Source organism: Rattus norvegicus, chromosome 3 (genome assembly GCF_036323735.1).
Source record: "Rattus norvegicus strain BN/NHsdMcwi chromosome 3, GRCr8, whole genome shotgun sequence".
Classification (NCBI taxonomy): domain Eukaryota; kingdom Metazoa; phylum Chordata; class Mammalia; order Rodentia; family Muridae; genus Rattus; species Rattus norvegicus.
Genome location: NC_086021.1, coordinates 126,923,489 through 126,936,408, shown reverse-complemented (window position 1 = coordinate 126,936,408; position 12,920 = coordinate 126,923,489). Strand labels below are relative to the sequence as shown.

Sequence of the window (12,920 nt, the reverse complement as noted above, 5' to 3'; positions counted from 1 at the left end):
CCTGGGTTCGGTCCCCAGCTCCGAAAAAAAGAACCAAAAAAAAAAAAAAAAGACTACAGCAGTCAAAGTCCCTAAAGCATGCACTATCATCACCGGCTGAGACCAGTACATCTTAGACTGTTGTCTGAGCCCCACAGTTCACCTATCAAGTTTCAGGCAGTGAACTAGGAGGTTACCAAGGGATTAAAAATTTTAGTTACACAAGAGGGAGTAAGTTCAAGGCAATTGGGTGCGTGTAAAATCCCTGATTTTTTTGTCTTTTTTTTTTTTTTTTTTTTTTTTTTTTTTGGAGCTGGGGACCGAACCCAGGGCCTTGCGTTTGCTAGGCAAGCGGTCTACCACTGAGCTAAATCCCCAACCCTTTTTTTTTTTCTTTTTGAGACAAGGTCTCACAGTGTAGCCCTAGCTGAACTAGAACTTTGGAGACCAAGGTGGCCTCAGACCCACAGAGGTCCACCTGCCTCTACCTCCTGTGTATTAAATGTGTGCACTACCACCCCCCTTTTTTTTCTTTTTCTTTTTTTCGGAGCTGGGGACCGAACCCAGGGCCTTGCGTTTGCTAGGCAAGCGCTCTACCACTGAGCTAAATCCCCAACCCCCCTCCCCCCTTTTTAAAAGTACTGGAGATTGAACGTAGGGTTCTACATATGCTAGGTTCTGCCACTGAGGTGTAGCCTCAACCCCCTGTGTTTTTTCATGTCATTTCAAACAGAGTGCCATCCATGCTAGCCTATATAATATACTAATGCATTTAAGAAATGCTTCATTTTGGCTGAGTGTGGTGGCCCATCCCTTTAATCCCAGCAATCAGCAGGTATAGTTGGGTGGATCTCCAGGATAGTGAAGGTGAAGGCTACAGAAAGACCCTGTCCAAAAGAAGAAAAAGGAGGAGGAGGAGGAGGAAGAGGAGGAGGAGAAGAAGAAGAGGGAGAGGAAGAGGAAGAAGAAAGAAAGAGAGAGAAAGAGAGGGAGGGAGGAAGGAAGGAAGGAAGGAAGGAAGAAAGAAACAAAGAAGATTTAACTTTTTTTTTCATTCTAATCTGTTCTGTATTTATTAAAGATAACAAATTTGCCTTTATTACAAATTTCTCTGCAAACTAGAAAATCTAAAATAAAAAGATTTATTCCAATTACCTTCTAAATCAAACTACCAGGCTTTGACTCATGCTCAATTCTTGGGTAAATCTGTCATTCCCATGAATCCAAATGTCACACATCCTATATAATTTAAAGGTTAGCAATTAGAAGAGATTTCCCCAGCACCAAGAAAAGTTTAATCTTAAACAAAAAAACAGCTTTCACATCTGCTGCATGACACCGTTAACGGCAAGGACGGTGTACAATTCAAACTGCCCTAATTCTTCTGGTTCTGCCCGATTTTAGCATTCTCAGAAGGATCCCATCTCTGATAATGGCAGAAAGTGCAGAGACATCTGAATGGCTCATCTCGTCTCTCATTTCCTTCAAGCTGTCTTTGTCTCTGCTCAATCCGAACAAATCTTCTCATCCTTGCTATGGGGTCTTTCAGCACGGACAACAGTGTGCGGACCCTTCTCCTGGGAAAGGCGCTTTGAACTTCCCTCATGATTCTTTCACTTCTGTTCTCCACAGGCTGGCTCTTAACCTGGAGACGAACCCTTTGACGACGATGATATTTTGTCGGCTTGGCACTGGGGTTCAGGGTTAGCTTTTTCATGACCTTTACTAGTGTTTCTGGTTGTAGGATTTCTGAATCATCCGGTGAGTCCCCTTCATCTTCCCTCTGAGATCCATCATACATCTGAGTTTCTGGGTTCACGACTGGGTCGACTTTCTCGGATGGCTCATCCATGGCGGTGGGCAGAAACCTCCAAAGCTAGCTCCGAACAAAATTGCTAGCTAATCTTTAGAAAGACCTAAACTCTGGCCCAACACAGCAGAAACTGAAGCCAAGAAGATTTAACTTTAAAGCCAGACAAACCTGGTGGTGTACGCCGTCATCCTAGTGTGGGAGGCAGAGGCAAGCTGGTGGTTAGTTCCAGACCAGTGTATGCTGAGTACAGAGACAGCTGTATGGAGCTGTGAGTGTAACTCAGTGGTGGAATGCATGTTGACTATGCTTGAGCCTTTGGGTTCAATTCCCAGCTCCTCAAAGCCATAAAAAACACAGTCCAGTGAATTTAAAACAAGAAGTCTATGGATCACCTTGAGCAAGTGCTTTTCTGCTACAGTGCTGAAGGCTGCACTGTAAGGGAGGAAAGAACATCTGTAACTTCAGGGAGGTCTAACCCTCTTCTACCCTGCCCCCTCTGTACTATGCTGAGTAAGTGACCACTGAGCTGCTTTTTCTTTCTTTCTTTCTTTTTTCTTTTCTTTTCTTTCTTTTTTTTTTTTTTTTTTTTTTTTGGTTCTTTTTTTTTTCGGAGCTGGGGATCGAACCCAGGGCCTTGCGCTTCCTAGGCAAGCGCTCTACCGCTGAGCTAAATCCCCAACCCCTGTAGGGCAGTTTCTTAATTAGTGATTGATGTGGGAGGGGCCCAGCCCACTGTGGGTGATGTCACCTCTGGGCTGATAGTCCTGGTTCTCTAAGGAAGCAAGCTAAGTAAGCCATGAGGAGCAAGCCAGTAAGTAGCATTTCTCCATAGTTTCTGTGGCAGCTCCTGTCCTGTTTGAGTTTCTGTCCTGACTTCCTTCAGGATGAACAGTGATGTAGAATTGTAAGCCAAATAAACCCTTTCCTCCCCAAGTGGCTTTGGTCATGGTGTAACCCTGATTAAGATAGCCACCTATCAAGTGAATTATACCTTTCAGTAACTCACTGTGCTGGTGTGAACAAGGTTCCATTTCGTAGAACCCTGCGATGCTAAAGCCCACACACAGCCTTCTTAGCTAGCTATGCCGCCTCACATAACCTGTGGTGTTCTGGTTTCTTGAGACTAATGGGGAGCCCTAGACTAATTATTATGTGGGAGTAACATTATACAGTGGGTATTTTCTTAACAATGTATAACCTGCCTACAGGTTATACTATCCATACACACAGGTACTTGCTATCCATAATTAAAGGAATTTGGATGGGGAAGTGTAGTCAAGGTGTGGCTAGTTTGAACACAGGAAGAACGAGTTTTGTTTGGGATGTTAACTTTTCTTGGTAGGAGATTGCTTACCTAAAACATTAGCATTAGGTAGGCCAAGTTCCATTCCCAGAACTAAAAATAAAAACGGAAACGAGAATCAACTTTAGAGTGGAAAAGATTCAAAACTCTTAGAAAACAGCTTTATTAATATATATATATATATATACATAATTTATATAATATTCAGTGTTTGGTTTGGGACCCCTGGACAAGGGACTGAGGTACATACTTCACATATTCCTACCTGAATCAGGTCATTCTGATGACCTCTTGAGTACTAGGATTAAAGACATTCTCCAGAACGCCCTGACTGCTTGATTCCGTTTCCTCTCTGTCAAGCTCGGTGTGCTCACAGCTCACCCAGCACCAAATCTGATTTAGGAGTTTGGTAAAAATAAGATTACAAGAAAAGAAGAATGGTTCTGAACCAATATTCCATCTTCTACCATGGGCTCCCTAAGGATAACATGCCAAACAAAACACATTCTTCCATATTCACAGGTACATTTATGAGGTGCACATCTTACATATCCCTCCCAGAATCAGAAGGGGGTTTCACAGAGCTCAGGCTAAGCTTCAACCTGCTATCTAGCTGAAGATGCTCTTGCTTTGAGAGTCAAAGTTGTTTTAAGTTTTAATTATTGTGCCTGAGAAACTCGTGGAAGAGAAGTGCCTCTAACCTGTAAGCCCCCTGCCCAATGACAGACATTTCCCGAAATGCTGGTGGCAATTCTTTATGAGAGAGAGCAACCAACACACTTTTGCTCCTCCAAACAAAATTGTTTGACTCAGCTGCACTCAATGTGCTTGGTCACATATAGGCAGGAAATATGTCAGGATGTTGTTCACTTGCCTGATTGGATGTAGACAGAGGAACATAGGCAGTAAGTATGTTAGAATGTAAGCTTGCCCCTGCCAGGGTTGCTTTTTATGCCTCTAGAAAATGTGACTCTTCAACATTTTTGGGAACCCAGGAATGGACCTGGCCAGAGTCCATCTTCCTGGCAGATATTTAATAAAGTTTGCTTTAAATCTGGCTTAACCTTGTGGTAGCGGTCTTGTTCTCTCCAGTGGGGTTAACAGTTCCTGCATCTCTCAAGTGCTGGGTTACGAGGATCTGCCGCCAGGTCTTAGTGTTTAGTTCATTATGGAGCCCAGTTACAAACCCCAATCCATTTCCAATTCTTCAGTCTTGAAGGATGAGGGACAACGACCGATAGGCCGCCTTCTTCTGGGATGGTGCAATGGTTTGGATGAGAATGTCACCCATAGGCTCAGACATAATATTCAGTCTCCAGTTGGTGGTGCTGTTAGTCTGGGTTTAGGGAGTGTGTCCTTTCTGGAAGAAAATTGTTCCTGGAGGCAACTTTTGAGACTTAAAAGTCACACACCATTACCAGTTCACTCTCCAATTCCTGCTTTTGGTTCAAAATGTGAGTTCTAAGCTTGCTACTCCAGCCACAATGTTTACCACTTCACCACCATGAAGGACTCATCTCCCTCAGGAACCGTAAGCCTACACTAAACCCTCTCTTTCTTTTAAGTTGCTTTGGTCATGATATTTTAATCACAGCAACAGAAGTAGCTGATAAATGTGAGGTGGTTGTGCACTTGTAGTGGAGGAATGAAACTATTTCACATGAATTTGATGTGCTCAATATTTCTTGCAGAAAAATTAAAGGTTTTGTGGAATCACTGCTTAGTTTCTTTAGTCATTGTTTTCCTGAACATTTTGAAGCACATTTAATTATAACGGAAGTCACAAATAAGGTCAGTAAAATTAACATTTCAACTTAAGTAGCCAAGAATAGATAGACTCAGTGCCCTGAAAATTCCAGAAAACAACCGTGAGGAAGTCATTTTTGCCTAGGTCTTTTTTTTTTTTTTTCTTTTTTCTTTTTTTCGGAGCTGGGGACCGAACACAGGGCCTTGCACTTGCTAGGCAAGTGCTCTACCACTGAGCTAAATCCTCAATCCCTGTTGCCTAGTTCTTATAGTCGCTCAGGCTAGCCTTAAACTTGATTTGTAGGTGGGCATGACCTTGAGCTCTCCATTCCTCTATCTCCCAAGTTTTGGAATTACTGGTGTTTGTCATCATGCCTAGTCCTCCTGGGGGATGTTTGATAAAGCCAGGAAACATGTTTTCAGATATTCCCCAGGTTAGTTTGAACCTTAAAACACGATTATTGTGATATTAGCCCAAATGCTTGAATTACCCTAGATGAACAGAACACATGAAACTCAAGAAGGATGACCAAAATGCGAATGCTTCACTCCTTCTTTAAAAGGGGAACAAGAATACCCTTGGGAGGGAATAGGGAGGCAAAGTTTAGAACAGAGGTAGAAGGAACACCCATTCAGAGCCTGCCCCACATGTGGCCCATACATATACAGCCACCCAATTAGACAAGATGGATGAAGCAAAGAAGTGCAGGCTGACAGGAACCGGATGTAGATCTCTCCCGAGAGACACAGCCAGAATAAGCAAATACATAGGCGAATGCCATCAGCAAACCACTGAACTGAGAACGGGACCCCCGTTGAAGGAAACTTAGAAAGGACTGAAAGAGCTTGAAGGGGCTCAAGACCCCATATGAACAATAATGCCAACCAACCAGAGCTTCCAGGGACTAAGTTACTACCCAAAGACTATATACATGGACTGACCCTGGGCTCCAACCTCATAGGTAGCAATAAATAGCCTAGTAAGAACACCAGTGGAAGGGGAAGCCCTTGGTCCTGCCAAGACTGAACCCTCAGTGAATGTGATTGTTGGGGGGAGGGCAGTAATGGGAGGCGGGGAGAGGATGGGGAGGGGAACACCCATAGAAAAGGGAAGGGGCAGGGGTTAGGGGGATGTTGGCCCAGAAACCGGGAAGGGGAATAACAATCGAAATGTAAATAAGAAATATTCAAGTTAATAAAGATGAAAAAAAACCATGAATATTGTAATTACAACAAGAACTATTTGCTATAGCACAACTCTCTATTTAAAAAAAAGTTGGGGTTGGGGCTTTAGCTCAGTGGTAGAGCACTTGCCTAGCAAGCGCAAGGCCCTGGGTTCGGTTCCCAGCTCCGAAAAAAAGAAAAAAGAAAAAAAAATAAAAATAAAAAAAAGTTTTTAAGTATGTGTTTGTGTGTATGTGTTTGTGTACATACTAGAAAGTACCTGTGGAGGCCAGAAGAGGCTGTCAGATCCCCTGCAGCTGGAATTACAGGTGGTTGTGAGCCACCTGATGTGGACTCAAGGGCCTCTGGAAGAGTAGGAAATGCTTCTAACCACTGAGCCATTTCTCGTCCTCAAAGCCTTCCTGGAGTATTTGGAAGACTGAGGCAAGAGTATCAAAAGTTTGAGGCTAGCCTAGGCGAGAAAACAGCTGTCTCAAAAAAGAAAACAAAACAAAACAAAACAAAAAAACAAACAAAAAAAAAAGCCTTCCTGGCTTGGCCAAGCTATGGTCTAGACCTTAGCAATCTGGCTGTTGAAGGTTTCTTTAGCTAAACATTCTATTCTCTGCCTGCCCTGCACCCCACCTGAGTTGTCTCAGGCAGTTTCACTAGCCATAATTTCAAAGGTGACAGATTTGAAACTCTTTGTGTTTCTACTACTCCTTAAGGCAAGGTTCTACAGGAGAGTAGGTGGAAGAGTACACCTAGATCTACCTTCCTGGTGTATAAGTACCTAGGTTTGGTTTTGGGATTTTGGTGCTGGTGTTCAGACACAGAGGATTATACATGTTAGATAAGACCTCTACCTCTGGACTACATCTTCAGCCTCAGTTCTTGAGAAGCTTTGGTGTTGGCGGAGTACTTATGTCTTAGAGAGGACAGATTGACAGCAGCTGGCCGGAGAGCCCATTGGCATGCCCTCCTTCTTCTGCAGCTATTCACAGACACTTACATATACACAGACACTCACACAGATACTCAGAGACTCACACAGATACTCACAAGGTTCTTCAACACCTTTCCAGCTTATCAGATAACTTGTTAGAACACAGAGATAAAGCCAAGAGGTCAGTGCGATCATGAATCAACAAGTTTTGAAAGATACTATCACTTACATATCTTGTTTTAGGCAGGGTTTGGGAGATAACCCTTGGAGTTATCTATGTATACACAGGCTCAAGCAACAAGGTAAATGTAAACAGAAACCATTAAGGTTAGTTTTCAAGGGAAAGAGAAACATGTAGCTAAACACAATTATGCTACTCCCAAAGGGTCAAGTCAGCTGTTTTTTGCCTTTTAAAGATTTTAAGTTTATTTTTATTTATGTATATATAAGTTTATGCCATGTGTTGGTGCCCTTGGAGGCCACTGGAGTTACAGACAGTGGTGGGCTTCCTGGACATGGGTGATAATAACCCAACTCCAGTTCTCTGGAAGCTCTTCTCACCTCTGAACTATCTCTCCAGCATTTATATGTTAACATGTATATGAGACAAGTTCTCTCTATGCTATGTTCCTCTAGCTATCCTAGATCTCAATAAATAGACAAGGCAGGTCTCAAACTTCCAGAGATCCTCCTGCCGCTAAGATCTGGGGTTAAAGACATGTATCACCACACCTACCTGGCTATTGACTTTGAAAAATTTTTTTTTTTTAAAGATAGATTCTCATATAAAACTCACAATGGTGCTGAATTTAAGATTCTCCTGTCTCAGTCCTGAGTGGTGGGATGACCTTTTTTTCTTTTTGTGAGTGTGTGCGGGGGTTGGGTATTATGTAGCCAAGGCTAACCTTGAGTTGATTATGTAGCTGAAGACGATTTTGCATTTCCTATCCTCCTGCCTTTACCTCTCCAGTAATGGAATTGCAAGTGTGTACTGCCATGCCTAGTTTTGAGAGGTGTTAAGATATTAAAGTTGCAGGGTATGGTGGTGCACACCTTTAATCCCAGTACTCGGGAGGCAAAGGCAGGTAGATCTCTGAGACTGAGGTCAGTCTGGTTTACAAATTTAGTTCCAGGACAGCCAGGGCTATACAGAGAAACCCTGCCTAGAAAAACCAAAACAAACAAACAAACAAACAAACAAACAACAAAAACTCAGGGACTAGTGCATGCAGGAATGGTACCTACTGGGCTATATCCTCAGCTCTATTGCCTTTTTTTTTTTCTTTTCTTTTCTTTTTTTCGGAGCTGGGGACCGAACCCAGGGCCTTGCGCTTGCTAGGCAAGCGCTCTACCACTGAGCTAAATCCCCAACCCCTCTATTGCCTTTTTAAAGAGAAAATTTCAATCTCTATTTGGGTCACACATCTTCTAGTCTTTGGTTACTTCAGAGACTTGTGAGGTGTATTTGTTCTAGAATTAATATTAATATGCCTTCCCAGTGAGAAATCACTATGAACACTTAAGAGATTAGTAAAGGAAAAGGGGCTGCTTTATATAGAATGTGATGGGTTCCTACTAGGGCTTAGAAAGGAGCCAGCCACGGCCAGAAGAGTTTACTAACTTTATCCACACACCGTACTTAGGCTTGTACACGCCATAGATGCTCTCTTCCCTTTCAGGTCCTGGCTCCACTTTGAAAAATTTAAACAGACAGGAATCTGCAAGTCTGGCCACATGGGCAGATGGGAGATTTACACAGTAAAAATACTGCCAGAATCTCTCTCTCTGTTTTTTTCCCAAGCTTGGCTAAAGTGTTTAAGTACACCACTGTTGGGTTTTTCTTTACTTTTGTTTGCTTGTTTGAATAATTGTTACCCAAGTTCATTTTTTCCCATGAGGCAGAATTATGTTCCTCCTGATAAAAGCACAGGGGATTTAGCAGTAGACCAGGACTTAACAATTGCTGACCCTCTGTGCTGCCTCTTTTGGGCGGCATCCTTTGGGAGTGAGCCTAATGGCCAGCTGTTAAGCAGGGTAGTATCCCTTTGTTGTGGGAATGGAGCCCAATTGGAAGTCAGTCTTGCTGAACAGACATTAGCATCCATCCATCCTAGTGCTCTCAATTTCACTAATCTCTAACAGGCCTAGTTGGCGTGTTACTATCTACTCTATGCAGCTTCCTTAACTGGATTCTAACTTTGTGCAGCAAATTTATTAACAAATTATTTATAGTACCAACCCTGTCACTTTGAGTTCCTTCTATATCATGTCCATTAAAGTTTTTTTTTGTTTGTTTTGTTTTGTTTTGTTTTGAGACAGGGTCTTACGATATTGCTCTGTCTGCCTGGAACTGTAGACTAGGCTGATCTTGAACTTGCTGAGATCTGCCTGCCACCCGGAGGGTTGTGTTAAAGGCCTTGGCCATCACATCACATCCAGCTGTATTTAAGTTGTAATTATTGCAAGGGTAAAGGATGAGTGGAAGTCAGCAGAATGTCACTGGGTCCGTTCATCTGTTGCTCTATATGTCCTTGTTCTTTCTAGTATTTGAGAAGGATTCAGTCCAAGTCAGATTAAACCACAGAGAACGACATCCGTGCAATTCAACCATGTGTTGGGTACAGTCTGAGAAGTGAGGGCTCCCATGCTCATCAGGAATACATGGAGGTGGTCCAGATGTAGAGATGATCTTTTAATGACAACGTAGGTATTTCAGGATTTTAAAAGGATATTTTATTTAATATATGTGAGCATACTGTTTTTGTCCTCAGACACACCAAAAGAGAGCATCTGGTACTCTTACGCATAAAATAAATAAATCTTTAAAAAAAAAAAAAAAAGAGAGAGAGCATCTGATCCCATTACAGATGGTTGTGAGCCACCATGTAGCTGCTGGGAATTGAACTCAGAATCTCTGGAAAAGCAGTCAGTGCTCTTAACCACTGAGCCATCTCTCCAGCCATAGGATTTTTTTTTTTTTTAAAGTGAAGTGTCCACATCCAGTAAAGCTAAATAAAAAACTCACATATCTTAAGCCTTAAGGAGTGTAATGGGAATGATACTGAAATAACTTGCAAAGTTAAAAAAGAGACTCAGGGGTTATGGTTCCCAGGCAGGCAGCCTGGTCAGCCATTTTATTTCTTTTTGTTGTTTTCCTTTGGTGTCCTAGGCAATGAACTACAGCTTTCTTATTGTCAATGTCTTCTCAAATGCCCATAGCAACCGGAAATTGTTGGAGTTCTTGGAGTTGGAGCGAGAGGAGTTGTGAGCTGTCTGAGTGGAAACCTGACTCTAGTCATCTGCAAGAACAGCAAGTGCTGTGGCCTGTTGAGCCACCTCTCCAGCCCTACAGTTTCTTTGTTTCATCAATGTCTTGTAAATCAGACAAAATTTCAGGAGTATATTTAATATTCATATTCCCTGAGGCGAGTAGCTTCTTGTTAAAGCCATTGAGTGTGAACACTGGGAATTCACACCCGCAGTCAGTCTTATCTACTCAACTGCTTTGTTTTTAATCAACTTCAAGAGCTCTAGAGGAGACCACAAATTCAGCATTCTGTGCTTAGGTGCTTGCAGGATGGGCAAAAGGGAGGGGGAGTCCTTCAAATGGTATCTTACAAACTTGACAGCAGCTTGTCTGGCACCACATTGTCCTTGATCCATTAAACTGATAGTGAACAGTTCCATGTCTTGTTTCCTCAATGGTTGTGGGGTCAGTCCCAGTCTACTGGAACACTTAATCAGGTATTAATTCAAAGTGCTTTACTGAAATTAATGGGCATTGCATAGAGTTATATAGAGCTTTTGCAGGAAGAAAGCATGTGCAATAATAAAAAGGGAGGAGGGAATACTAAAGAGCTGCCAGCATTTAAAAACATTGGCTGTTCTTTCAGAGGACCAGGGTTCGATTCCCAGCACCTATGCTGTGTCTCACAACTGTAACTCCAATCCCAAGGGATCTTGACTCCTATTCTGACCTCTGAAGATACTGCATGTGCATTGTGCACAAACATATAGGCAAACATCCAGACACATTAAAGTCAGTTGGGCGGTGATGCCTTACATCTTTAATCCTAGTACCCTGGAGACAGATCTCTGTGATAGTGGGGCCAGCCTGGTCTATAGAGAAAGTTCCAGGGCAGCCAGAGCTACACAGAGAAACCCTGTTCTGAAAAATCAAAAAGAAAAAGAAAGCCTAATAGGATAGAGGGATGGTCTGGTATCCTCTCAATTCCCTTGAAGTCAGACAAGAACCTGTTTCACTGTTTCATTTCTTCTTCTCCTTCTTCTCTCCCCCCTACTCCTCCTCGTCCTCCTCCTTTGGAGATAGGGTTTCTCTATGTAGCTCTGAATGTCCTGGAACTCCCTATGTAGACCAGGCTGGCCTTGAACTCAGAGATTCACCTGAATCTGCCTCTGCAGGGATTAAAGGCATGCACCACCACATGACATTCTTTTTCCTCATTTTTGGACACTGTGTATGCACTGTCCCATAGTGAGCTTTTCTGCTTTCTGGAGAACATTATATAGATCTGTGAGGCAAGGTATTGCTATCCCTTTTTTGTTTGACTTAAATGTGTTGAGAAACCACACAATAACAAAAGTGGTGGATAATACTAAAAAAAGTACTTCCCTCTTCCCATGTACAAAAGGACCAAAACTTATTAGAAATTTGTTTTTAAAATTAAAGAGAAAAAAAAAAGCCAGATAGTGGTGGCCTGTGGCAAAGGTAGGCAGATCTCTTGAGTTAGTGGCTTTTCCTTTGACTGACAGCAGGCATTTCTTAGTCCATTGTAGGTCTCTGCCCTTTACATGTTCAGAAAAAAAAATTCCATGGCAACCTCTGGCTAGCCCCAGAACGTCACCCAACTGTTGTCATAGGGGTGACACATAGTGAACTTCTCAAGTGAACTTGTGTGCCCCTGGAGAATCCGAATCCTAAGTGCTTACCAGACTTTTTGACAGATTTGCACTTGTTTCTCACAGCAATTATGTTCCCTAAAGCCAAGAAATTTAAACTCTGAAGAGTATTTTCACTGGCAGCGTCCTTGGTCCTTTAACACATACACACTCTGTAGGAGACCTTTGGTTAATAGTCCCTTAGGTCTCCCTTAGGCCCTCCCAAAGACTGTAGTTGGATGGCTAGACTCTTATGCATGCATAGTCCAAGAAAAGCCTTTGGCTTGAGTTTTGGGGTTCTGCCACTCAAGAGCAATAATCCCTCCCCAAGAGGCTTTTTTTTTTCTTTTAAAGGGATGCGTTATATCTCATGTAATATACTAACGTGTTCTGAAAGGGTGGTTAAGGGAATGTAAGGCACAAGAACAATGGGCAGGAATCCTTCAGTATTTTCCTAGAGTCCTGATGCAAACCATTTTAGATAATTTAGTATTTGCAGTAGAAAGAAGAGGATGGTATCTCAAGAACTGCTTGATCTTCTAACTTTTAAATTAAGAGATCTGCCGGAAATGATTACATTCTTTTACCAGTATCCTGAGGTTAGGTATTTCACAGCCTTCCTTTAGAATTACCCAAGCAGTCACTGTAGTGTGTGTACTGCCTTGTGGCTGCTTTATGACCTCTCTTACCTGGTCTAGGTTTTCTCCTAGTCCTCTAAAAGACTGGAGCTTTTCTGTAGCAGGGAACATCTGTAGGGCACAGGCAGGTTCAGGTCAAACTCCTACCCCTAGTCAGCCTGGTAAAAAAGTTACCTACTACTGTCTTATGAGCATGTCAAGTAGAGGAACTGGGTATTCAGGCATATAAAAACAGCTATGCTTAAAGTGTGTATCACCAAGGCTGCATCTCAAACACTAGAGAAGGCCAGGGTAAGGTGTTTTCCAAATCCCTTATAGTTTTATTACTAACATGTTTGAATGCATATGTGTACATGTCACAGTACATATGGGGAGGTCAGAGGACAACTTCCAGGAGTTTGTTCTCTTCTTCCACCACACATCCTGGGGATT

General features: G+C 42.5%; 1 protein-coding gene across 1 annotated transcript; it reads right to left on the bottom strand.

Moving 5' to 3' along the window:
• Window positions 1-272: 272 nt before the first annotated feature.
• LOC134486429 (developmental pluripotency-associated protein 3) lies at window positions 273-12,815 on the bottom strand. The gene has a single exon (XM_063285307.1). The coding sequence runs from the start codon at window positions 1,829-1,831 to the stop codon at window positions 1,355-1,357; it is 477 nt and encodes a 158-aa protein (XP_063141377.1). The 5' UTR covers window positions 1,832-12,815; the 3' UTR covers window positions 273-1,354.
• Window positions 12,816-12,920: the final 105 nt, after the last annotated feature.

Bases quoted from the DNA above. Each gene is read 5' to 3' on its own strand.
- LOC134486429 (XM_063285307.1), bottom strand. From the start codon at position 1,831: ATGGATGAGCCATCCGAGAAAGTCGACCCAGTCGTGAACCCAGAAACT.